Source organism: Harpia harpyja, chromosome 17 (assembly GCF_026419915.1).
Source record: "Harpia harpyja isolate bHarHar1 chromosome 17, bHarHar1 primary haplotype, whole genome shotgun sequence".
NCBI lineage: Eukaryota > Metazoa > Chordata > Aves > Accipitriformes > Accipitridae > Harpia > Harpia harpyja.
In genome coordinates this window covers 23,260,371-23,285,575 of record NC_068956.1, presented here as the reverse complement: position 1 = coordinate 23,285,575, position 25,205 = coordinate 23,260,371, and the positions used below count along the sequence as shown (strand labels likewise).

At 36.0% G+C, this 25,205-nt stretch overlaps 1 protein-coding gene across 5 annotated transcripts in view; it reads right to left on the bottom strand.

Annotated features, from left to right (window-relative positions):
* Positions 1-25,205, bottom strand: part of SGCG (sarcoglycan gamma) — a 163,456-nt gene that overhangs the window by 64,293 nt on the left and 73,958 nt on the right. For 3 of the 5 annotated variants that reach the window (XM_052812988.1, XM_052812989.1, XM_052812991.1), the window contains one exon: positions 11,449-11,646. In XM_052812988.1, the coding sequence (XP_052668948.1) occupies positions 11,449-11,646 (198 nt within the window). The remainder of the gene's footprint in view (positions 1-11,448; positions 11,647-25,205) is intronic. The other 2 variants (XM_052812990.1, XM_052812992.1) reach the window with 1 other exon arrangement.

The following is a 25,205-nucleotide window of genomic DNA, read 5'->3' as shown; positions in this document are numbered from 1 at the left end:
AATAAAATGGTAGCTTAACATGTATTTGTATAAATTAATTACACAATATACCTAAAAATAACAGCAATGACAAAGAAATGAAATATGAAGTTGGAAAGGGTGAGAGCTTTTTGCAGTTTCTGTTGGATTACATTTAGAGTTTTCCTGACAATTTCCAGTCCATGCCCTACTCCATAGCTAGGACCTGATCACACATTTTCAAATATTTTATTTGGTTAAAGATGAAACAAGAAAATTTTAAAAAAACCAAAACAAAACTGTTTTGCGCTCATGAAATAAATTTTTCAACATAAAAAGTAAGGAGAAAGTTTTAGGGCAATTCATGAATTTCCCAGCACAGGTAATGAGGAGTTTTTAATCCAATTACACTCTCATTCTATATTATTTAATTATTATTACACTTCGTTCAATTACATTTCCCCCACAGCTTTATGTATACTGAAATATACATATGGAAAAGTTCAGTAAGCAGTCAGTACAGCTATGTATTAGGCAATTTAGGTATGGAGAAACACAAATTCTCAGAATCGTTTTGTCTGAGCAGCCATGAAGGCACAGACAAGGCTTTTAACTTGAACACATTTTAAAAGCCAAAGAAGAAATACTTTAAAAATATATGAGACCATTGTACAATGTACACAGAATATATACGGAGATGTCACCTGGACGTTCATTAAAAAGGAAGAAGGACAACTATTAGAGGAAAAAATGAATAGACAAAACAGGTGATGGAGGTTTTGGGTCATTAAGTAAGTAAAGGCATGAAGATCTGATACAGAACTGTAGGCGGCCTTTGAGGAACCAAGAATATAAGGACTTTACATTTACTTCTGTGGACAGGGCAAGTGGGCTTCTTAAACTAAAGGACTAACAATGGGAAAACGTATGCTAGAAAAAAAGGAACGGAAGAAATTGTAGGAGTGGTCATGTGCTGCTAGAACTTACAGGCTCAGGGATTTGTAAAAACAGTAGTAAGGCCACTAGTAAGATCTTTATTACATATCTGAAAGTCTTCAAAGACCTGCAGAGAACGACATAAACCATTGGATTTCTTGTTAGTTCACACCAAGGGAAATACAATTGGTGTACATCTTAGCCATAGGCTATTGTATGATTCTTTTGAAGAATGATACATCCAATTCTGACTCTGTCTTCTACATCCTGGTCCTCTATCAAAAACCTGTACAGAAACAGCCTCTGTGTGGTAGGAGAGAGAATCAATAAAACAGCAGAACTCCAAAGGTATAATCCAATATTAATACTCCCAAAATTGTCTGGCAGCCACATCTCTACATTTTAGGAGAATGTACCTGTTTAATGGGAAAGTGCTTGTTACACAATATTTATTGTCCTTTCCTAGTCTTGTTATGCTCACAAGTCCCAAGCTGGATGGAGGCCCTGTTGTGCTAGACATTGCAGAAACACACAGAAGGTATTTATTAGCTGCAAGTACTACCATGACACACAACACATGAACTGGAACATGACATACAAACAATTTAAACAAACGTATGTCTTAGGGAGCCATCATCTGAGAACAATGGTTACTTTTCTGTCTCACTGATTTCTGCTGGAGCTTGGCAGGCTTAGGTCATTTTAGTGTCAGTCTCAAAACTGACATGTCCTAAGAGTCTCACGTGGAAAAATGGAGCACAGAAATGGGAATTAAACACAAGTTGTTCAATTTCTCCATCTCGTGGTTATTTCAGTATGCTGGGCTTGACACTGGGTACTAAATTGCAGAGTAGGTACACGCCACAGTGTATCCCACATCACCCATGTCAGCACCTGTTTGGGAAAGTGGATTTTGAGCAGGAAAAGGCCTGCAGGAATCACTCCTGTAAGCACTTGGGCACCTGAGATCAAGGCTGGAGCTCACACAGAGGCAAGGTGCAATCAGGGTGTGCACTTGGATCCAGGCGCTGGGAAGTCCCTGGGTCCCACATTTTGGAAATGTTATTTGTTGTCATCAGTGTCCTCAACCTCAACCATTCTGCGTCAACTTATGTTATTCCAAGAAATGTTACAGTAAATTTTCACTGAGTATGTGAATCTCTGTAATAGTATCATTGAGTAAATGATGATCTAAACATATATATATATATAAAGTCTTTTGGGACTTTTAACCTCTTCTATGAAGTCAGCTGATAGCACTAGGAAAAACAGACGAAATTTCACGGACAGAGACCTTTTTCAGGTCACACCTGAGCTACACAAATTGTAAATTTCACCAGCTCTATCATTTATCATTCCTATTTCCTACATTAGAACAGCTCTGCTTGCTCCTGGGAGCAAAAATACATGCCAAAACCCCAGGAAAATGTGCAGTTGAACATTACTGATTCTGTCTGGGCTCAGAAGAGAAGTGGTACATCAGACCATGAGATTAGAACATCTGGTTTTCCTTTGGCAGACTGTTTGCCAGGAGCAGCTTTATTTAAGTTTCCCTGTACAACTTAAAATCAGCAAAGCAGAATCAGGAGCTGCAGTGAAGCCCTTACGAGCTCATCTGTCCACAGTTCTTAAACCTGCATGTATACTATAACCTCACTGTACTCAGATGTTTTAAAACTCTTTATCAATATTACAAATTATTCCAACAGTAAACTTAGATTTTTTTTCATTTGAACAAGTGTTCTTGCACACTTTTTTACATACACATGATTTGATTCATAATATAATTCAGATTAATCCATTTATCCATTATTAATCCATTATTAATCCATTAATCCATTAATGTATTTAAGAAAATACATTATATATTTAAGTATATACCACACTACTGAGAAATCCTACTTTCTTTGATAACAGCTTATTTGCAGTAAGTGTCTCAGTATCTTCCTTTTCAGCTATTACCCTTTCCATAAAACATTTAAATATTCACTGCCTGATAGAGACAATGGGAATGACTGTGGCCTGGTTGGAGGCAAATAATATTTAACTTAATGGAAAAATAGCAAAATACATCTGTTCAGGATTATTCAGAGTAGAAACTATGGAATATTGGTGTTCTGACAGGAAAATATTTTAGTGAAAATTAGGATGAGAATTTGTGAATAATTAAATAAATATTTTATTTCATTTGAGTATTAAAAAAATGTAACATTCTCAAAATGGCAACTAATTCCACAGAGCATACACTGTTAATCATAAAACAGCATGGAAAGGCTGTACAAGTACATTAGTGTATGTCTTTGCAGTGAAGGAGAACTCTTGCTGTGAATGAGTATTCTTTACCGTACATTTTTATTGCTGTCTAGTCTGGTTTTAAATGTTCCAAATGATTGGGCATCTCCAATTTAATAAGGCATGCTGTTACACAGTCTAGTAAATCTCACTGTCACAAAGTATTACTTGATTTTCAGTTAAAATTCTGCTTTCTTAATTCATCACATTCCTAGTTTCATATTTTTAATATTTCCTTAAGTAATTCCCTCTATCTTCAGTGCCAGAATTTGTGAAGTGCTTAAATAGTTGATTACACAAGTATTTGATTATATAATAATTTAATTTCTTTTAAAATACATACAATATTTATAGAACTAGACCTGCATCATTATCAGGCAACTAATGTGTATATATAGTAAGATTATATATAGTTGGCTTTTCAACATTTTCTTATACAATTAAATATAAATAAATTGATATTGCCTTATAGAAACATTGAAAAATATTTTTTTTAAAAATTGATAAATTTTAGATTTGATAAATTTATTTTATTATTGATAAATAATTTTAAAATTATTTTTAGTACGTTGTCTACATTCATTATTAATTGCCCATGAGAACCCAAGAAGATTAGCAGAGTGGTATGGCTGTGATAAAAGTTGCTGGGAACAGGTATATGGGTAGAGCACTCACTAATTACAAGTAAGCCAAAAGAAGAAAATACCTGTGAATAATACATGGAAAACCCTGTATTTGTTTTGCTGTAGCAATTGTCCTATGTATTCCAGTGCCAGAAATACGTGTGCATAAACGAGAAACTGGAAGTAAAGACCACACTCTAGCCTAAATGCGCAGAGACCTTCCCAATTCTCATTGCCTATGTCTTTATGTCCAGCTTTAGTGCGGGCCCAACAGCAGGAGAAATATTTGTCCTGTTCTTAGGAAGAACCACGCTTATAATATGCACTGATGGACTGGACATGGTGTGCTTGGCCCTCCATATACCAGGTTAATTCCTGTCATGATAAGGTGATCCACAGGATGTTTTAAGGCTTAGTATTAGGGCTTGACTTTCCTCTTGTTAGTGACTCAAACCCAAGTAAGATTTAACGTAGATGGCAGGAGAACATGGGATTGAGTGCGGATTCAAATCATGTTTGACTGACAGTGCATCTAAAACTATAAAGACCTGTCTGCCTCTCTTACTCACAGTGTGCTTAAAATTTTTGTCAGAGAAAAACCTGTGCTACATGCCAAACTCCACACTGGAGAAAGGCAACTGATTATCCTGGGTAACACTCTTGTTTCATGACTATCTGTCCTTATCAACATGAAATACAGCACAATTGCCTTGATCTTTCTTATTCCAGGAGACCATGATAACTGTGGCATCTGCTAAAACCCATGGAAACATGGGTTTGTCTATCAGAAGCTAAAAAAAGTTAGGAATAATCGTTGGCGCATGACTGTTTCTGGCGTTACGATAACGTAGCATAACGAAATGATATAACTGAATTAATGTGGGGTTTCTGAACAAGATTTGCTAGTGCCTCAGAAATGGTCATCATCTGATCAGATGCATTTTTCACACCTGAGTTTTAGAGTACTAACATGACAATCTATGAAATTCAATAGTGACTTAAAAATTTTGGTCCAAGTCTTCACTGATTACAGTGTTGACATAATGGATCATTAGGGGTGAAGTTCTGAGGACGTGACTACTAATTCTCTATGTGATAGCAGGGTAGGACAGCTAAAGATTGTTATGTTCAGGAGAAAATGTGAAATCAGTCTCATGAACTTAGTTTTCTGTAAGGAATATAAAGATAATGGAAAAGTAAAAATGCAAAAAGAAAAAAAACCCTCAGAAATCACTGAGGCAGCAATGCAAGCAAAAGATTATAGTTGTGAAATCATATCAGTTATGTAACAAACTGAAAAGCCAAATACCTCTTGTTAAAGCCTCCTACAGAGCAGCTAATCTCTGTAAAGCTTTCAGATGCTCAGTGTTGTATAAAACATTATTATACAGATTAGCTCAACACTGTCCAACTTTTCCAAATTGTTTGCCAGTCATTGACATGACTCATGTCAATATGGAATTTATATGTTGGGCAATTAGTATGGGAGATACTTAAATAATTTAAGAATCAAATTCCAAAATATAGATCCTCAAAAGTCCTGCTCACTCATCCAACAGATCTAGGCATACTAATATTCTTGCAATTAAATTATGTGATCACCATTGGACATGAACAAAATCAAAATCTCCGAAGTGACTTCTTATGAATAAAGTCTACAAGGATAAAGAGGGGCCATGTGAAGAGGTACTGATGTCCTTTTACTTAAGAACAAGTGGTTGCAGGACTCAACTGGGTTGTACTCCCAGATTAAAATTCCTCCTTTCCCTGGAAAAATCTGATCTCATATCTTCTCCCAGAGATCCATGCTCTAACCAACAGATTATAGTACATCTGATGTTGGGAATCTTTTACTCTCTCTTTTATTAATTTGCTCTACTTCATATAAATTCATTAAATATTAATTGGAGCAGAAGCTACAACAGAAGCTTCTGCCTCCAAGGTGAGTGCCGTAATCATCTGACAGCTAAAGCATGTGTTATCTCTAGCCCAATAAAAAAATCAGTTTTTCCATATAAATGAAAGCAGTTTCAATTAGATAGACTGAGAAATGCCCAGTTCTATAGTCTATACCACAATAAGGATTTGGAAAAGAGTAATGAGAGTAAGGAGTATTCTTGCGTTCAATGTATTCAGTATTTTTCTAGTTAAATATTTTAGGATCTGATAGTGTCTAAAAGGATGAATTTTCATCTGATAGCATCTAGTCTAGTATAACTGATGGCCTTGAAATGAAAATGTTATAAGCTAAGAATCAGTGGAGCATTTTAAAATTACAAAGTCATTTTAGTCAATTAAGACAACAAGGTAAAAGAGGAATATATTTTTTCCTGTGAAGCATTTATCTTCTCTTTGTCAGAAGCATAAGGAAGATTAATAATGAGTTTTTCAGAGGAAATCACTAGTGTATTATTATTTATAGAAAGAAAGATATTCTGTCTTGGCAACATCAGACGGCCAACCACAAGACAAAACTTCTTAAAAACCAAAACCAATACTGAAGTTTGTTAATATCTCTCTTCTCTTGGGAAGCTCAAAACTGGAGGCTGTATTACATGTGTGTCTAATGACTGCTGTGTAAAGGGAGATAATTACTTCCCGTGGTCTCTGGCTCTGCCCCTGTTCACTCAGCCCAATATGCTGCTGGCCTTCATTGCTGCCAGGGTCACTGCTGGCTCCTGCTCAGCTTGCTGCCCACCAGCCCCCAGGGCCTCCCCCATAAAGCTGCCCCCAGCCAGGCAGAATCAGCCTGTGCTGCTGCCAGGGGCTCTTCCTTTCCAGAAGCAGGACTTTGCATTTGACCTCCTTGAATTTCATAAGGTTGGACCATTCCTCCAGCCTGTCCAGGCTCCTCTGAATGTGAGCCTTGAAAGTATTGAATGGTACCCCCAAATTGGTATAATCTGCAATCTTAGTGAGCAAGCATTCTGCGACCTCTTCTAAGTCATTGATAAAGTTGTTAAAAAGGACCAGTCCAAGGATAGACCCCTGCAACACTTATTACTGGCCTCCATGTAGAGTACAACACATTAGTAACTACCTTCCGAGCCTGACCATCCAACCAGTTTATTTTTTTTTACTTATCTGGTTGTCCACCTTTCATGGCTGTAATGTCCTAACTAGGGTACAAGAATATTGTGGGAGAGCATCAAAAGCCTTGCTGAAGTTAAGGTAAATGACGTCGTGTGCCCTCCCATTGTCTATAATTCCAAACATTTTATCATAGAAGGTAATCACGTTGGTCAGGCATCATTCACCCTTGGTAGATCCACGCTGTTCCCCATTATCTTATTCTCCTTCATGGCCTTGAAATGTCTTCCCGGAGGACTTGCTCCATCATTTGCCCAGGGACCGAAGTGAGGCTGAGCAGCCCATAATTCACCAGACTATCCCTTTGGCCTCTTTTTTTGAAGACAAGTGCAACACTTGCTTTCCCCCAGTCATCGAGGATCTCCCCAGTCTCCATAACCTCTCAAATGTGGCAGAGGGTGACTTCGCAAGAGAATCAGACAGTTCTCTCTGCACCTATGGATGCAGCCCACCTTGTGGCCCTTTGTCCCTTCTAAGTCTTAACTAAAGCTGAGCTTTGGCTTTCCTGACACAGGAAGCCTCACACATTTCCTGGCCCAGACAATGTTGCTAAATTTCTTCTTTGCAGCCTGTCCTTGCTTCCAACTCTTCTATACTGCTTTTTGCATTGGAGCTCCGTCACAAGTAACCTGTCTAGCTAAGCCAGTCTACTTATCTTCCTGAGTATCAGGATAGATCATTCCTGCATTTGGAGGATACTGTTCTTAAACACCAACAAGCTTTCCGAAGTAATTTTACCCTTCAGATCTGGCTCCCATGGGATACCCTGAGCAGCAGATCCAACTGTGTGCCATCCTTAGCTGTCCTATCCAGAAGTTATCCCTGACACCCTCTAGAAATCTTCACTGCTGCCATCCTGCCATGTTTGTCCTTTCAGCAGATGTCAGAGACATTAAAGTTCCCCTCTTTCAGACCTATTGGACACTTCAGAATTGTTCACAGGACTTCTGACATCCTCACCCTGTTGCAGCCCTAAATCCCTTAAGATTCTTAGTTTCTAAACTCTTAGGACTAGCAGTCCCCTTTAGTTCTCAGAAAGCCTCAATATGTTAAAAACAAAATCTGGAATTTCTATTTCATGCAAAACTTTGAAATGTTATGTCCAGGGGAAAAAACCTCAACCTCCATTTTTTCCAAACTTTCTAATTTTCATGCAAAACTAATTCTAGTTTTTAAATTACTCTATTTCACGTTATTCAGGATGCTCAAGGCATAACTATTTGATTCTGTCTTCTCTAAAACAGCTGCATATAATGAATCCACAGCTTGCTTCTCTCACCCCTCAAAAAAACTTGAGACCCTGTCCCCCTGAACTCCAGGAGAGAAAAAGAAAAAAAAAAGAATGAGACATATCTGATACCTGTGAATCAATCTGCACAACTTGGGGGTGCTCATATGTTATGTAATTTGGGCAGTATGAAAAAAGGAATCTATTCTCTGTTTGGGTTGTTCCCTTTCAGTCTAGATTTTATGAAATGAAATGAAATGAAATGAAATGAAATGAAATGAAATGAAATTCTGTTCTATTTAGTTGTATTCACTTAATGCTGAAGGCCTCTCAAACAATGGAGTTTAGAAAAGTCTCTGTCTTTCAACATCCTTCCAAATTTCTACAAGAAGATTAAAAGCTATTAATCTTGCAGCATATCTATGTCTGGTTCACGTTCTCCTTTACCAGCTTAGCTTGTTTGCTAGTATTTATCATGCTGTCTGGTTTTTTGGGTTGAGATAGGAGATGTGTGCGTGAATTAATTCTATGCCAGAGTTTGTTGAAGCTTTGTTCATAAGTTCACTATCATTTTAATCTGGATCTATGAATAGACATAGCACGAGATTTTTGTATCCTTCAAGTTATTATTTAATGAAAGATTTAAGGATGCTTTACAGAAAAAGAAAACAATTTTTATCCTGTAAAAGAAACTTTGATGTCTAAATAACAATTTTGTCAACTTTGAGTGGGCTCATGAAAGGGCTGTGCTATAGAACTATGCCAATCCATCACTAAAGCACCAACACCCCTATGCACTACACTGAAAAACTGTTTTCCTAATACAACTACATACTACAATCATGTTATAAGTTTTCTTTGAGCATAAACTCTCTTCAGAACTGTACTATAAAAATACCTTTTTAAATGTTTATAATGTTTTTTCTAAATATATCAACCTTAGTAAGAATAGCACTTTTCTTGTATTATTTTACAGAGAAACAGTTGTTAATATTTTATTAGCTATTAATATTCTAATATTAACAGGGATAAGATTTTCATGTATTTTTTTAAAACTAGGACTGAATACTTTTAAAATATTAGCTAAAAATAAAATATCTATTACTAATATTAAACATAACAAGTAGTGTAATCTCTACCTAATATACCAAGAACACATAATTAATAAATATAAAAAGTGTTATTACAGCTGACAGACTAATATTTGCCAAATAACTGATGACTGCATAGGATAATATTTCACAATTACTTTTAAACTCTTCCCAATAATGGGAATGTTTAATTGGATAAGTAGGATATATATGAATCAACTCATTTCCTAAATAGCAAATACTTGTCAAGCTTGGAACTCAAGAACCATAAAAATCTGAGAATATATTGTTACCTCTCTCTTTCAAACAATACCCCCAAACTTGGACACATAAATACTTAATTCCATTAGGAATAGGGTTTGATGATAGTGTTGATAATTTCTATGACTGTTACACTCATTCTTTACACATGGCATTTCCTTGGACAGAGGAAAGGACTGTGATGCTTCAAGTATACTTCCAGACTTTGAACATGCACTTAACGCCTATACTCTTTCTTAGAGTTTTCTTTGAGGCTAGCAGCGCTTCTCTGGATGACATTTCTGGTATCTTCAGAGTTACTTCTTATCTTCACAGATATACTCTACTAAAACAATACCCAGCAAAAAAAGTTCTCCCTTCTTAATGACCTCACACATACTTTTGCTGAGGATTGTGACATACAAGTGCACTTTGCACAAATGTTCTTATAGCTGATATTTAGCTGAAATAGATATTTCCCTAAAATTACCCCAAATGAAGGAAGGCATTACAGTTAAGTCACTATTTAACCGGGTATGTCAGGAACATAGATTTTTTTAACACAGAATTAGGAAAACCCTTATAACCATGGCATTCATAGCCCACCCTGTGAAAGAACATAAGCCTGCCCTACTTGAGCTGTTATTCCACTGCTCTTGTTGCCAAGGCAGAAGGCCACTGTCCCTCAGCAGACCAAGGCATTTGGTGCCTTCCTCACAGATAACTAGTAGGAGATAGGAGTTCCTAGAAGTGGAGTTTCTGATGCTATTTTTGTAGTCCTGACCAATATTAGAGAAGAAATACCCAGTTTCATACAAAGAAACCAAACTAACAGAAAATAATTTTTAAAACTTCTTAAAAATATAAACCTGAGCCACACAGAAAACAGTTTTAATTTATTCATGTTCTCTGTGATACATGATGTGCAGTCACTAAGTGCGCATCTTCCATGTGAACTGCATAACAGAAGAATTATATGTGATCTAAGATGTTCTGCATTGTAATCTCTATGACAGTAACAGTGCTGAAAAGAATTTATGTGGGGGAAGAAACGACAGGAATTCAAGGACTAGCAACTATATTAGTAAGCAGGACTTAAAATTAACCTACTTTATAGTAAGAGACAGTATAGAAACGCTTCTATGAAGATAAAATGGCCTTCAGTTAGTGACAGAGGCGTAATAATGATAGATAATGGGAACTTTAATATAACACTTTCTTCAGTAGCAGGGGCAGAGCTGTAGGAATTTACTACTATTGTTTTTCTTGTAAGAAGTCTATTCAAATCATCTCTGTATCATGACTGCATGTTAGGAACAAATTAGCTTTGCTTCAATATTCACTGATGCATTTTATTGCATTCTGACTAAAGCTACATCTTACAGACTTATGAAAGTTACTCTTTAATCTACCACACAAAATTATATTATAAATATTAAAATATATATGACAATGGAAAGTTATTAACTTTATTCCTGAATAATATAGCTGCTTAGCCTCAAGCACGAGGTAGTAATAATTACCTCTGGGCTGTAATTAACTGGGCAAATAAATTGTTAAAAATTTAGATGCTGATAAATAGGAGAAGGAAGCTAAGAAAAACCAGCAACTGTCAGCAATATTTTAACACTGAGGAATTCTGTATGAGATAAAATTACAGCAAACACACCTATAGAATATAAACAGAGACTATGAGACAGCAGTAAAATACATTCTCCTAGAATGGTTAGATTCACTTCAATATAAGGTATCAACAACCTCAGTATTTTGAAGATTATTACCAATACAGAAATTACAGATCAGGAAGTACATTCAAAGACAGATATTTCTTATATGCTTTCAGCCAAAGTACAAATTACAGTTGAGAAGGAAGAAAAAAGAACCATCTATTATATGCAGAGAAGCTGATGTACATACAAAATAAGTGAAGTGGTAAGGTAGGGAAGAGAAGAGAGTAAGAAAAGAATGGAAAATTAAAGAGGACACTTACTGGGGAAAACCACATCACTTTAAGAATCCAAATTGTCAAAGAAAAATTCACAACGAGGATGATAAGCAGGAGGAGAACAAACAGGTAGAGGCAACGCTTTCTCCAGCCATAAATTCCGATTTTGTAGACATATTCATTCTTCGGCCTCTCTAGGCTAGTGCCTGGTGTTGTTGTAGTGTATTGTTCACGTACCATCTGCTATGTAAAGAAAAAAAAGGGACTGCTTAGTTTTTGAGTTAAATTAAAAATATTTATATAAAACCTCAAGGAAAATATGAAGATATAATTGTAATAGCAAGTTACTAGAAACTAGAAACTCTTATCAAGTTTTACCTGGAAAGCATTTTCAGCATGTCCTATTCAAATTACACCTTACTTTTTGGAACACACAATGTGATGTTTTAACATATGAACTGCATCAGTTGCCATTTTCAGGAGGCTTAAATTTATTCTATCCTATATAGAATGGCAACACTTCTTCCCATTTTTCATAATATTCTAATTCTCCCATCACAAAATGGATGGATCATATCGATATCAAAGTGGATATGATCATAGGATCATATCATAATCGGTGGCTCACAGAACAATATTATTTTACTGTAAAAATAGTTACAAGTGGTAATGGTAATTTGTAAGCACAGGTTTAAAAACACTTCCACATATTCTTTCCTCAATTCAGTAATAAAATGCATTCTTTGTGTTACGAAACTTAACTGTTTATCACTGGAATGCCAAAATATGTTAAGCTTCAGAATCTGTATATAAAGAAATGAAATGGTTCTTACTAATGTAAAGGAAATAATGATTTCTCAGTTTATCAGATATTCATCTTTAAAGATATATTAGCGATAAAAACATTACTTACTGGGTTTAAACAACTTCTTTCACTTTATATTAAAGTTCTTAAAGAAGCATTCTTTGAATTTAAAGAAATCTTACCAGACTGCACTTCCTTAAAACATGAGGATATTCACTAACTTCTACTTTTACAGCACAGAGATCACCAACAATTCAAACCATTCATTAAAGCTTACAATTTCAGCCAAGACAATAAAATCTCAGCAGCTAAAGCTGCTTATCTAGAACAACAGTGGGCAACATCTGTCTCATTTCCACCGATATAAAACAAAAAAAAACCCCCAACCATGGATGTTCAAAAATAGGTATAGTAAGTGCAAGCGCTTCCCATGAGCCAGGTATATCCACAGGCATCTTTTACATCCAACAACTGGTCAACTTTTCTACAACATAATGTTCCCAAATGAGAGTGCCCTCAGACAGGTTTCACACAAGGTCTCCTCTCAATTCTGAATTTACTCCTGGGAATGAGATCACTGTGCTCTGCTCACACAACTTTCAAAACATGATTAAATTACATCCTTGCCCAGCTGCTGAATTACTCTAAGTCATTAAAGAAGCTCTTTTCAAGTCTCCTGCAGAGCCATCCTGTGTCTGTAACAAGCTTGTGGCTCTCAGTTCTAACCCTAATGTTTAGAAAGATGTCATCTTTTGTTCCTGTAGCTTCCTATCAAACTGCAAGACAGAGAATGTAATATAAGTTTACAACTGAACAGAAGTTCATGCATTATCTGTTTGGATATATGTAGTATTCATCTTATTTCTGCACTTCCATTCAAAAATCTTTTGTTGTTTGTTTATATTAAAAAATGAGACTTGCTCATCAGCAGTTCATAATGTAACTATGCTACAGCCATTATGGGACAATATTTTAATTAATTTTTTGCTGCTATCAGTCTCAGTTGCTCATGATACTATGTATATAAATCTTTTCATCTGTTGAAAATAGTATAATGATATATTAGTGGAGAATCATAGATTCTGAAATCACTTGGCTTAACATTACTGTAAAACATTGTAGATTTACAAGATGTTACTTGATATTCACCGCATAAACTACATTTGTTTAAAACTATCATTATATTTTTCAGTTCCATGTATTACTCAAGCACCTAGTACTGATTATAGGATACTGTTTATATATGAGTTGCAACTATTTTTTTTCTGTTTTCCTGCTAATCATTGTATAACAAAACCATATCAAACCATATCACTCACATAGAAGTTGCCCTTTATCTTAAACCTACTTCACCATGCTCTGCCAAGTAAGACAAATTGGGACATTTATACATACAATGGGTTTCATAAAATGCTTAGAAAAATCTTTACACTTACTTCCACACACTTCTCTTTAATGCTGTAACTTACAGGATAGGATGCAGTAACTGTTATCTGGTGACACCAACAGATATACTTTGAGAAATAACCCGTACAGTTCTTGCTCAGGTATAGTACAACTATCTAATACCCTAACATAGCATACCCTCTGAATTTCTTACCGTTTCCTTCTTTACACATACTTGTTAAGTGTCAGTATAATGAGAAACAAGACAGAAGACAGCTACAGAAATTTCCATGGTAACAGAAGCCCCCTTCACAGACAGACTGTGAGGTTTTTTTGGAGATAAATAAAAACCATTTCTAAGAATACTTCAAAAGTCATTTCAATAGGGCTGTGGGGAAATGGACCATTCTTCAGAAACTGCACAGTCTCATGAAGTTAGCTGAACCTTCAACAACAAATTTCTAACCTGTGGCATCTAAGCTTTGCCTGTTCTTTGTGTTGCTGTTTGCTACATCTTCAAGGTAAATTTCACAGTAGAAACATCATTTGATAAAGAGTAAATTAATTCTCAAATCATCACATTTTTATGTCAGTCTCATCACAGTGGTCTCTGAGGTTGGGATTAATCTCACAATGTCAGACACCAACAATTTAGCCTTCAATATCTGAGACGGTCAACCTGGATTCCCTTTATGGTCAATGGAGAGAAACCTAACCCTGCTGGGAATTATTTATCTGCCTTATTTTAGATGTATATTTTAGACATCCAATGAACACCTTAGATGTATGTAACTTCTCTCCATAAAATGAGAAATAAAGAGAGCCTGGGATGACTTTTTCATATGTACATACCTACATGTTTTAGACATAAACATTTGGTCAAATTAATTCCAACCAGAATGATTTCTAGAAGCATGTAATTTAACAAGAAGATAGGATTCTTTTGATTCCTGTTCTCCATTCCATTTTTACGCTGTTGTAAAATGTTTATTGTGTGAGTTGAGGATTTTATACATAATGTATTATGTACTGCTGTTTAATGAAGCGAGGTCAAAATCCATTATGCATTTCACCAAAAAGCCTATGAATTTTGTGATTGTTTTCAGCCCTTCAGAAATTCCACAGGGGACATCTCCCAGCAGAGCATTGTTCCCTGCGCAAATTATTTTGTGTAACAGAAAACAGTTTTGTTGTTCCTGAGCATTATTAATACTGCCAAAAATTGCTTTGGTCCTAGCAAATGGGTAATGCTCGCCTAGACAACTGACTGCTTTGAAAAGGATTAAACTTTTCTACTTAATATAATATTTAATGATTTTTAAGAGAATTAGTGGCCCAATACCAAGTAATTACAGGGGAAATCCTTTAAGAATTTATACTGTTGGACTGTTTCTTCTGGAGCAATCAACCTTCCATATTACTGACTTAGACATTCACAAGCTGAAATCACACAGGAGAATAATCTCAGACCTGTCTGGAGAAGTGTCCTGGTTTCAGCTGGGATAGAGTTAACTGTCTTCCTAGTAGCTGGTACAGTGCTACGTTTTGAGTTCAGTATGCGAAGAATGTTGATAACACACTGATGTTTTCAGTTGTTGCTCAGTAGTGTTTAGACTAATGTCAAGGATTTTTCAGCTTCTCATGCCCAGCCAGCGAGAAAGCTGGAGGGGCACAAGAAGTTGGCACAGGACACAGCCAGGGCACCTGACCCAAACTGGCCAACGGGGTATTCCATACCATGGGACGTCCCATCTAGTTTAGGAACTGGGGAGTGGGGGGGGGAATCGCCGCTCGGGGACTGGCTGGGTGTCGATCGGCGGGTGGTGAGCAATTGCACTGCGCATCATTTGTGCATTCCAATCCTTTTATTATTGCTGTTGTCATTTTATTAGTGTTATCGTTATCATTATTAGTTTCTTCTTTTCTGTTCTATTAAACCGTTCTTATCTCAACCCACGGGTTTTGCTTCTTTTCCCGATTTTCTCCCCCATCCCACTGGGTGCGGGGGGAGTGAGTGAGCGGCTGCGTGGTGTTTAGTTGCTGGCTGGGGTTAAACAAGAAGTCAGAGAGAAATGCTTTTATAGGTTTGGGCTGTTTTAAGAAGCTGGGCTGAAAGGAAAGCCTTAGACAGGCAGACCTCAGTTGGCTGGTGAAGTCTGCCAGGATTCAAGAGAGACTCTTAGAAGGAAAACAACAGATATTTAGTACTATGATGAAAAATGTGATTAGTAAATGGAATAACCATGAAACTGTAAGTTGGTTGTGTAGGAGCATACTAAACAGGCACCAGAAGGAAGTGGTTACTTAGATACCTGGATATATACAGGTTAGCTGGAGAAGCAAGAAGTTTGCACAATGACTTTGGTAACTGTTATCTTTATATTCTTTTACAAGGAGGCACCACACAGTGACAAACTACAGAGTGTAAGAACAGTCCGGGCAACCTATAGTGCAGACTAAATTCTGACATCATTCAAATGGGCCACGAAAACATGTATTATTTGGATCATGTCAGCAGTACCATAATAAAAAAATCTTCTACTTAATTGAAAGTAGAATTTCTTGCTGTTCCTACTCAAGGGACCATGCAATCAGAAGTCAAATAAGATTAAGGTCAACTACTTGCATATTCCTTACAGATTTTTGTATATGTGGCATAATTCATGGGATCGAGCTCTATCATGGTAGTCTGCTATTTGAAAGTATTTTCCAATTGTCATTATCTGTTTTACTGGGATCCATTTTTATCCAATTACTTCTTGCCCGTTTGCTGAGTTAAAACAGATACTGAATGCTAATTAGCTGCCAAAAGATTTGTCATAATTTTAAATGAGATAGAACTTGTGAATTACTTGTACACTGCAGATATTTTGACCATGTGAGATTTTCTCATGTGTTCAGGCATTACTTGTAAGTGTTGCAAGTAACGCATGAAATTCATGCCTATAGCAATACATAGATGAGCTGCCGGAGAACGAGCTGTATGTTCTTTAGATTGTGTTACTAAAGCTGCCCTCTAAAAATACGTAGCTATGACAGAGTATTTCCTTGGATCTATTCTACCTTTTTCCATGCAACACTTGGAGACTGGTCTCTGTGATTTGCATGATTCAGAGGTCCAGGAGGTTTTTATATTAATACCTACATATTGAAAAACTGTCCATCAATAATGTTGCTGTTGGATTTAGGTTAGTTTGGGCATCAAGTTGAAAAAGCTATTCTGATAGCTCTGGAATATTCAATTAAGACAACTGTGTTTTGAAGAAGGAATTTGCAAACTTATCAGTAAGCCTGCTTGGGAAAGCAAGCCTGAGGAGAAGCTTGTTAACCATATTATTTTCAGGATTTTTTTTATCTGTAGGAATTACTGAAGACAGAACACTATTTCAATTAAAATAAGCAATCTCAGTTTATTTCAATTGTAAAATCATGTTTTCACTGTTTTTGTTCATAAAAGGCTATGTTATTTTCTTGAACATAAATAAAATTCTCCTTAATGCACAGTTCAGAACTGTACTACTCGAGTACTTGTCATGTTGTCATAAAGCAACTAATAATAATAAACTATTAGAAAGCATAATTTAAATATAAAACTACTTAGTTTGTTAATACTAATAACCAACTATAATTTTATTAATAATTATATAATTATTAGCATTTTATATTTTTGGGCTGTTTCCAACTATGTTGGGACTTTCAGCAGAGACAAAGAGCTTAGCACTCCAGACAACCTTTTCAAATCAGAGTTAAGAACTAGTGAGGTTTCATGAAGACATTTGCACCACTAACGCTCATACTACACACGTTCTTTTGAAAGAGATCTTCAGTCATCAGTGCTTCTACTCTTCTCTCTTTACATGAAGTATATTCATTCACATGCGAGAAAATTCACAGTATGTGTGGGTATGAAAGAGGTCATAGTGCTAAACTAAAACAGTTCAGTAGAAAGACTATTTTAACTATTTAAACTAAATTCTTGTGCCATTATAAACAAACTGTAAACTAAAATAAAATAACCTGTCAATTCAGGCAAGTGAGAACTACTTTTACAATCTGCATACAGTATCTTCATGGAACATTATGTTCATTAATGTTCCTTTTATATAATGCATTGGGCTAGATGGGTATTATTATATAGTATGAACATCTGAAGTACATTAAGACTTCACACTTTGGTGGCATTCAGGCATGCACACTTTTGTCTTTGTGGAGGACAGAAGCAGTGCACTGATTAACCAAGAGGAAATAGGTGCAGCTGGAGTATTTTCCTGACAGAGGAAAAACAGTTGAGGCAAACTTGTTGTTCAAAGAAAAGAAGCGAAACTTTTGGAATCCATACGGAAAAGCTTTCAACACAAAATCAGAAAGGCAGGGAAAACTCAAACTCTCATGACTAGACGAAAATTTTCTAGTTCATTTCAACCCTCCCCCCTTCCAACATACTGTATTTAATCTTGCCCAACCTTGCTTTGCTGAGATTTGTGTATTATATGGTATATTACAGTTTGAATTGTAAACTAGTGTCATCAGCTAGAAAGAGCCGGATCCCCGCAGTGTAATTTGTGGAAACTGGCAGAGAATTTCATATCGCCTAGTTAACTGTTTGCATACCCCGCAGTGCAAATTTACATAATAACTATGACATGGTCACAATTAAGAGCTTTGCACATTTTAAGTACCACTGCAATAGCTGAAAGGTAGTCACTGACAGCATAGGATGAAGTGCTATATTAAAAATTATTCTTTGTCTACTATCTGTGTATTTTTGAATGTAATTTACAGTAAAAATGTGTTTAAAACTTTGGTTTCAACTTGATTTATTTTTCCTCCTTTAACAAACTCCCCAAACATTAACTGCATCAGAAAAAAGTCAATTTTCATGATACTTCCTTCAGAATCAAAAAGCCAAGCAAAAATACTAGACAGATTTCTTTGTAAATTATTTTAAATTTTTGCGTGCCTTACTAACATTTGAAGAAGTAGCTAGTTTCTGGTGTGAGAAATCCCATGTCTTTCAAGTAAAATGCCTTAAAATGCTTTAATTAAAAAAAAAAAAAAAGTGAACCTTCTCTCTGAAATTCAGTCACCATTACAGCTAAGTTTCCTTGAGTGACCTTGAGTACTGTACTGTGGAAAAAAAATTTAAAATCTCACTATTATTTACTTTCCCGAGATTTCCAACACCTGTTACTCTGTCTTGGTAGACAACAAAAATCTTTTCAAGAACACAACTTAGAATAACTGATGTAGAAGTGATTGGATGATGATGTGGGTGAGATAGATACCCACATCTAGATGACTGTCTCATCCACAGGGCTACTGGCTAGACCTCAGGGAGCTCTCCTTACTATTACAGATTTTAGAAATCAGTCTTTCAGAAGAGAGAAAAAAGCAGTCTGTACAGCCATTGTTTTCATCTAACAATGAAAGACTGAGATCCAATAATGTGTCACGATCATTTAAGTGTTTGCACAAAGGACTGCAAGTCCACCAGAACAGAAGATACATAATGTATTGCAGTCAATATCAGAACAGAAATGATTGCAAGCTCTTCTGGCTGTGAGGTTTCTCTCTCTCTCCCCCCCCCCCCCCCCCCCGATTTAAATATATTTCACATGTGAAGCAGAAGCCAGAATAGATTCATTCCACTAGATCCCTTTTTCTTTAATCATGCATGTAACAAAATGTTTATAATTAAGCTAGGTATGAACTAAATGACTTGAATTATGAGTCATTTAAATTCTTAGTTAAGGCTTTCAGCTAATACAAACAGACAAAGTAGAAGGAGACTGCTTAATCTGCTTTCTTGTCCTCTACAGTATGACAGAAGACAGGAGTTTGCTGTGGAACGATGGTGTACCTGTGTTACTGCGTTCAATTGTTCATGAGGTGATGAGAGGTAGTCTTTGATGTATCATGTAACAGTTTCCCCAGAACAGAATCATAGAATCATAAAACATGAAAGTTGGAAGGAACCTCTGGAGATCATCTAGTGCTATTCCCTGCTCCAAGCAGGGTTAACCTTGACAACAGAATTGGTTACTTGTTGGAAAAAAAGGTGCAACTATACTTTATCAGGAATTTTTTTTTCTTCGATAGACTTAGTGTCTAAATAGTCCTGCTAAACTTCAATTGTCTAGAGTCTCTGTGGCAGCCTTACATGCAATTTGAGAAAATACTTATGTTTTTTTTCAAGTTCTTAAATACTGCTTGGACTCCTCTACTGTATTTTTACATTTAGCCTTTTGGAGTTCTGATCCTTTTTACCCCATTTGATACAACTAACATGTTTTTATGAATACCTTCCTGCTTCTAACAACTCCTCATCCTGCTTCTTAGCTATACTGGTTTAGCCATGTCTTTTAAATATGTATTTACCCTGAGCATCTGATATGATATTCTGAAATAGTCACATGCAAAAATCTGTTTCCTTTTCACAGGCTGTTTCCTCTTTACATAGTGCCCTTTTTGTGCCCTTTTTAAAGTTAAGAACAATGACTAAGATTCTTCAGCTCTCCTTACTCCATCAAAGATATTTACTCTAACGTCAACGTGGCCAATGTTACAATACATTCCTTGACAACAACATGAAAGAGACCTTGTGCACTGCTCAGAATTAAGTCAGGAAATGACTCTGCTTCCTGAAAAACTGCTCCCCAGACCAGTCACTTACCGGATCTAAAAATGTGGTCTGAATGTTGGACCTAACTATAACATTTATACTACAAAGGTAAAATAAAAAAACCAGTTTCCTCTCATAGTGTTTCTGATTCACTACAGCAAGTCACGGTCATTGTAATCACTCTGGTCAGGTCATTGGCAATATAGTCTTTAATATTATCAATCATATTTATACTGTTAATATTATTATTATTATTATGTTTAGATTGCACATTTCAGTCCATGAGCATGTTGATGTAACTGCTGAGTTGTTGATACAACTGCTTTATCAATCTGTCTTTAGAGTAAACTTCTGTTAACACATGGCACCACTTGCATGTCCTATTCTGTCTTTCCCGTATGTTTTTAACTTGGTGTTACCCACTGACTGTTTTCCTTCTGTTTTCAACATGACTATTCAGGTTCATTTAGTTTCTTAGCTTCCTTAAAGCTAATAATTTTAATTTTCCTGTCTTATTCTGAGGCTATAGAAACATGTATAACTTCCCTCTAATTCCCAGCCTTCTACCTCCAATTTAAGTGAGACTTTGTTCATCATATCCTACTGCCAGGTTCTTTTTTATCCTGTAGCTGGGAATGTATGTTTTTTATAACTTCCCTCTTCACATCGTTCCAAATGTGCTCCTCTGCACTCTTCAGATTTCCCTCAACCTTAAGTTTAAAAAGTTCTAATCTTTTTAAAGTGTCAGGTGCCTGGTTCCATTTCTGTTAAAATGAAGATATAATTCCTATTACTGGTTCCCTCCAGTTCAAAAATATTCCCAGCTCCTAATGAATTTGAGCCCCTTTTGTTACTCATGTTCTTTCCACATGGTCTTGCATGTGGTGGTAAAAATATTTCAAAGATTGCTACCGTGGAGGTCCTGGTCTTCAGTTACCCATATCTCAGTCTAATCCTCGCCTTCACAACCTCTTTGCTAGTTTTCTAGACTCAGTAGCTTTAGTGGTTCCCTAAATTTCAAGGTTGCAGACTTGCACCCTTTCCTGGGTCTAGTTGACTGAATCAGCAATTTTCCACAAAATGCTGCTGCCGTCCTTTACCCATCAGCCAAATAGATAAAGGTTCCTAAATACTGATACTAGGTATAAATTATCACTAATGTTAGTCAACTTAAATCCAAGTTACTTGCTGAACAGCAGGTGTAACTACTTCTGATACAGTTTGCATACAGTGCTGGAATTACTGGTGCTTTAACTGCATTCAGAGTCAAGAAACGTGCTGCTTGCTTCCATCTTTGTTAAAATTCTAGATATATGGCTCCTGCAGATCAGAAACCCAGCTGCAGTAGCCAGATTTGGTAAGAAAGGAAGGAAAAAAGATAAATTAGCCAGCTATGTATGGAGCAGAGTTTAAAAAGTCATTCTGTTGCAGTCATAGAGGGATATTTTATTCCCATTCTCTTGACTAAGATTCTGTGCTTAATGAGAAGTTCCACTTCCAGCATAAAAATATACTACATTTCCTGGATCTGCAGAAAGTCCCATTCTGCTTCAATGTTACTAACATATATACAGAAGAGAAAATGGTAATTTCCAGTTTAGTATACCAACTTGAATTTTCTTCAACATGACCTTCACTCTCCTGAAATTTTCTTTCTTTCCCCCCTTCCCCCACCCCGCCCAACTTCAGGACTGTACTAATGAAGTTTATTCTCTATCCCCAGCCACTCCTTAGTTTAACTACCATATTTGATGATATTCTTACCAAGGTTGCCTTTTTTGCAGGGATGCAACTTGTTTCTTTGAACACTGACCCTAGTAGCTGCCTGTCTAGGAAATTAGGAGGTTAGAAAAATGAATGAATCAGCCAAGATAACACATGCAGAACTTCCCTGACATTCTCCTCTTTCTTCCTCCCCTCCTAATAAGTGACTATTTTAATTTAAGGTGCTTGTGTTGTCTTGCAAATTGAGCTGGGATGAGATTAAATCATTCCAGCTCTCAGTAACATCTAAGCATGCAGAAACATTACAGCAGGGACTCTGGTATCAGTAATATGTGTTAAGCCTTGCAGGACTCCTTAGTATAACTTTCACTTCCTCTTAAATGGAGAAGGAGGAAACCAGGGATCTGCACTTGTTCACTTCCCAACTACAGAACATGCTATACACTGGGACTACCTCCCAGTCTGGAATTCTCTACCTGTGCAGATTCCAGAGATTTATGCTCTTTCGCAAGTTGTCTGCTACTCCATGATTCCTTTTAATAATATTTTAGGGAAACACTGCTTATAGTTCACCCACTTGAAAGAAGGTCAAGCTAGATGTCATCAGTGGAGCAAATTTAAGAAAACTGAAATTAAGAATTCTTGTCTTAAAAGTATTTGCTCAGGATGAGAGAAACCCAAGGGACCCTAGTGTAACTAGAAAATTTCATGAGAGTGAAGGTCATGTTGAAGAAAATTTAAGTTGGTATACTAACCTGGAAATTACCATTTTTTCATCTGTATATATGTTTGTAACATTTAAGCAAAATGAAACGTTCTGCAGGTCCAGGAAATGTAATGTTTTTACAATGGAAGCAGAACTTCTCATTAAACATAGACTCTTAGTCAAGTGAACGGGAATAAAATATCCCTCTATGACTGCAACTGAACCACTTTTTAAACTCTGCCTCATACACAGCTAGCTATGTCTTACATAGTTGGCATTGAGACAACGGGAGTGAAATTCAGGATAATAGTCGAGCCCAGATCCTAAAAAGCTCCTTAGCTCAAGATCCAGCAATAACTCAACTGAAAGTGTGAATTCCAGTGAACTACCAAGCTTGAAATTGCTATCAGGTTTTCTAGTCTAGGGTAGTTATATACAGTGGGTTCAGAGGTCAGGCAAACGCTGATAGTGGTGAGCACAAAAAGACTGTCAATTCCACTGCCGTAACTTTCATCCTTCACTCCCTGACCGGGGGCATTTTCTCCCCTCCCCTACTCATAATGATGAACAAGTCAAGAAGGAAAGAATTAAGATTTCTGCTGAAGAAGAAGGAAGGACGGTGCAAGGATGGTGCAACACAGCTTGCAGGGTAAGAAGAAAAAGCAACTCTCATTGCTCATGCTGGGAAGGGATGCCTGAAGCACAGTGAAGACATTCCCTCAGTCATTACCTCAGGAATACCTGCTCCACAAATGGAAGCCTGAAAGTTAAACATAGCAATTCACATACATGTATTATTTTAGCTGATAAGAATTGTGCAGTCTGAACCTTAGCAGTGCCTTCCAAATACTAGAATGAATCATAGGGGGATGATTACCCATTCCTTTTTTATTCCTTTTTCTCATATATGAGCAGAAATAACAATGAGGGGAAATAAGAAAGAAATATGAATGCAGAAAATGCTACTGTTTAAAAAATCTTTCTTGGTAGTGCTAATAACCCTGTTTTCTGTAATTAAAACCTCAAATGTATTCCTGAACGATAAATAATACATCATAGACTCCTAAAAAATCCCACAATAATAAATACCCTTCTTAATCAATAAACAACATATTTTGACATGGAAGTTACAAAATAAAAACAATGAAAGAAAACTAAATGGACTGGAAGAATAAGTGAGTAACACCATAGTTAAATCTAATCCTAATGTTAAGAGGAACTCTTTTAACTGCCTGCATTTATACAGACAAGTCTTCAGATGATTAGCTTGAGTTCTGCAGCACGTCTTGAGATATGCGGAAGAAAGGAACAATTTTAGGCAAGGAATGCTGAGAGCTATCTTGGCTTTACAAAAGGCTAGCAGAATCACCCTTTTTCCTCTCCTTAAAATTTAATAACAATCCTGTCTTTACGGAAAATAAGAACAGTGTGCATTTAGTCCACTGTGTAAAGCGCTTTCTCACTAAAAGGGACAAACCAGAATTAAACACATAGGGATGACTTGAGGTTCTAATAAGTTTTCAATCTATAAAATATAAAATGATAGTCTTTACAGGATTTTAAATTACACTGAGAGCTGAACACTGCATCCTCTCTTATTCTTATGATTTGATCCTTCCAAGTATCAAAGGGCATTTCTTCAGGCGAAAGTGGAAGGTTTCCCTTAGGGTTGTCATTCTTTGCAAGTAATATAGCTTTACAATGCAATCCAGGTATTATCTGACACTTCAAAAAGAGAAATGCAGAGAAGATGGCTGACAAATTTACAGAGCTTTTACTATAAGCTACCAGAGGTAGTTTTTTTTCACTAGGATTTTAGTTCTTTTATTCAGTGACAGCTAAATGATTTCCTTATTCAGAACAGATGTGTACATTACATTGGATGCAGATAAGGCCTTTCTATTCAGTTATTATAGTAATTTACCAAAAAAGTCTGCCATTGAATTCTTAAGGTTGTTTGCAAGTAACTTGATGAACAAAATTCTGAATAAAATATCAAATTATAGAATTTTGTATAACTTCAGATATGTAAAATCCAATAATTGTTTTAGTTACCAGACAAGGCTGTGCTAGTTACCATCTACAGTATATACATTATGTTCTTATGATATGTGATCTATCCCAGACATCCAATTTAAAATTATTATTTAAAAAAAGAATTAAATCAGGCAACACAAGAATCAGTTCAAATCAGAAGTTAAATGACAATTAAAAACACATATTTAGTCAGACCAAGCTTTAGCAACATCTTTCTGTATATCTATCTACCCAAGTCAGTCTATAATGCAAATTAATAACAGTACCAGCAGCTGTCAACACAACTTAATATAAAAAGTTGATTAATTTCAGTACTTACCAACATCTTTGAAAGTATTCTGAATTTTTAATAGTTATAAGGATTAAAATTCAAGGAAAATAATTTTTTAACTGGTTAACATTCACGGCAAAAAAGAAAAAAAAAGAGAAATAATTCAGCATGAACTAAGAACTAGAACATACTTCTAATGTATCTAAAGATAGTTCTTAGGATACAGCTGTATCATTGCGAAGTCTTGTAA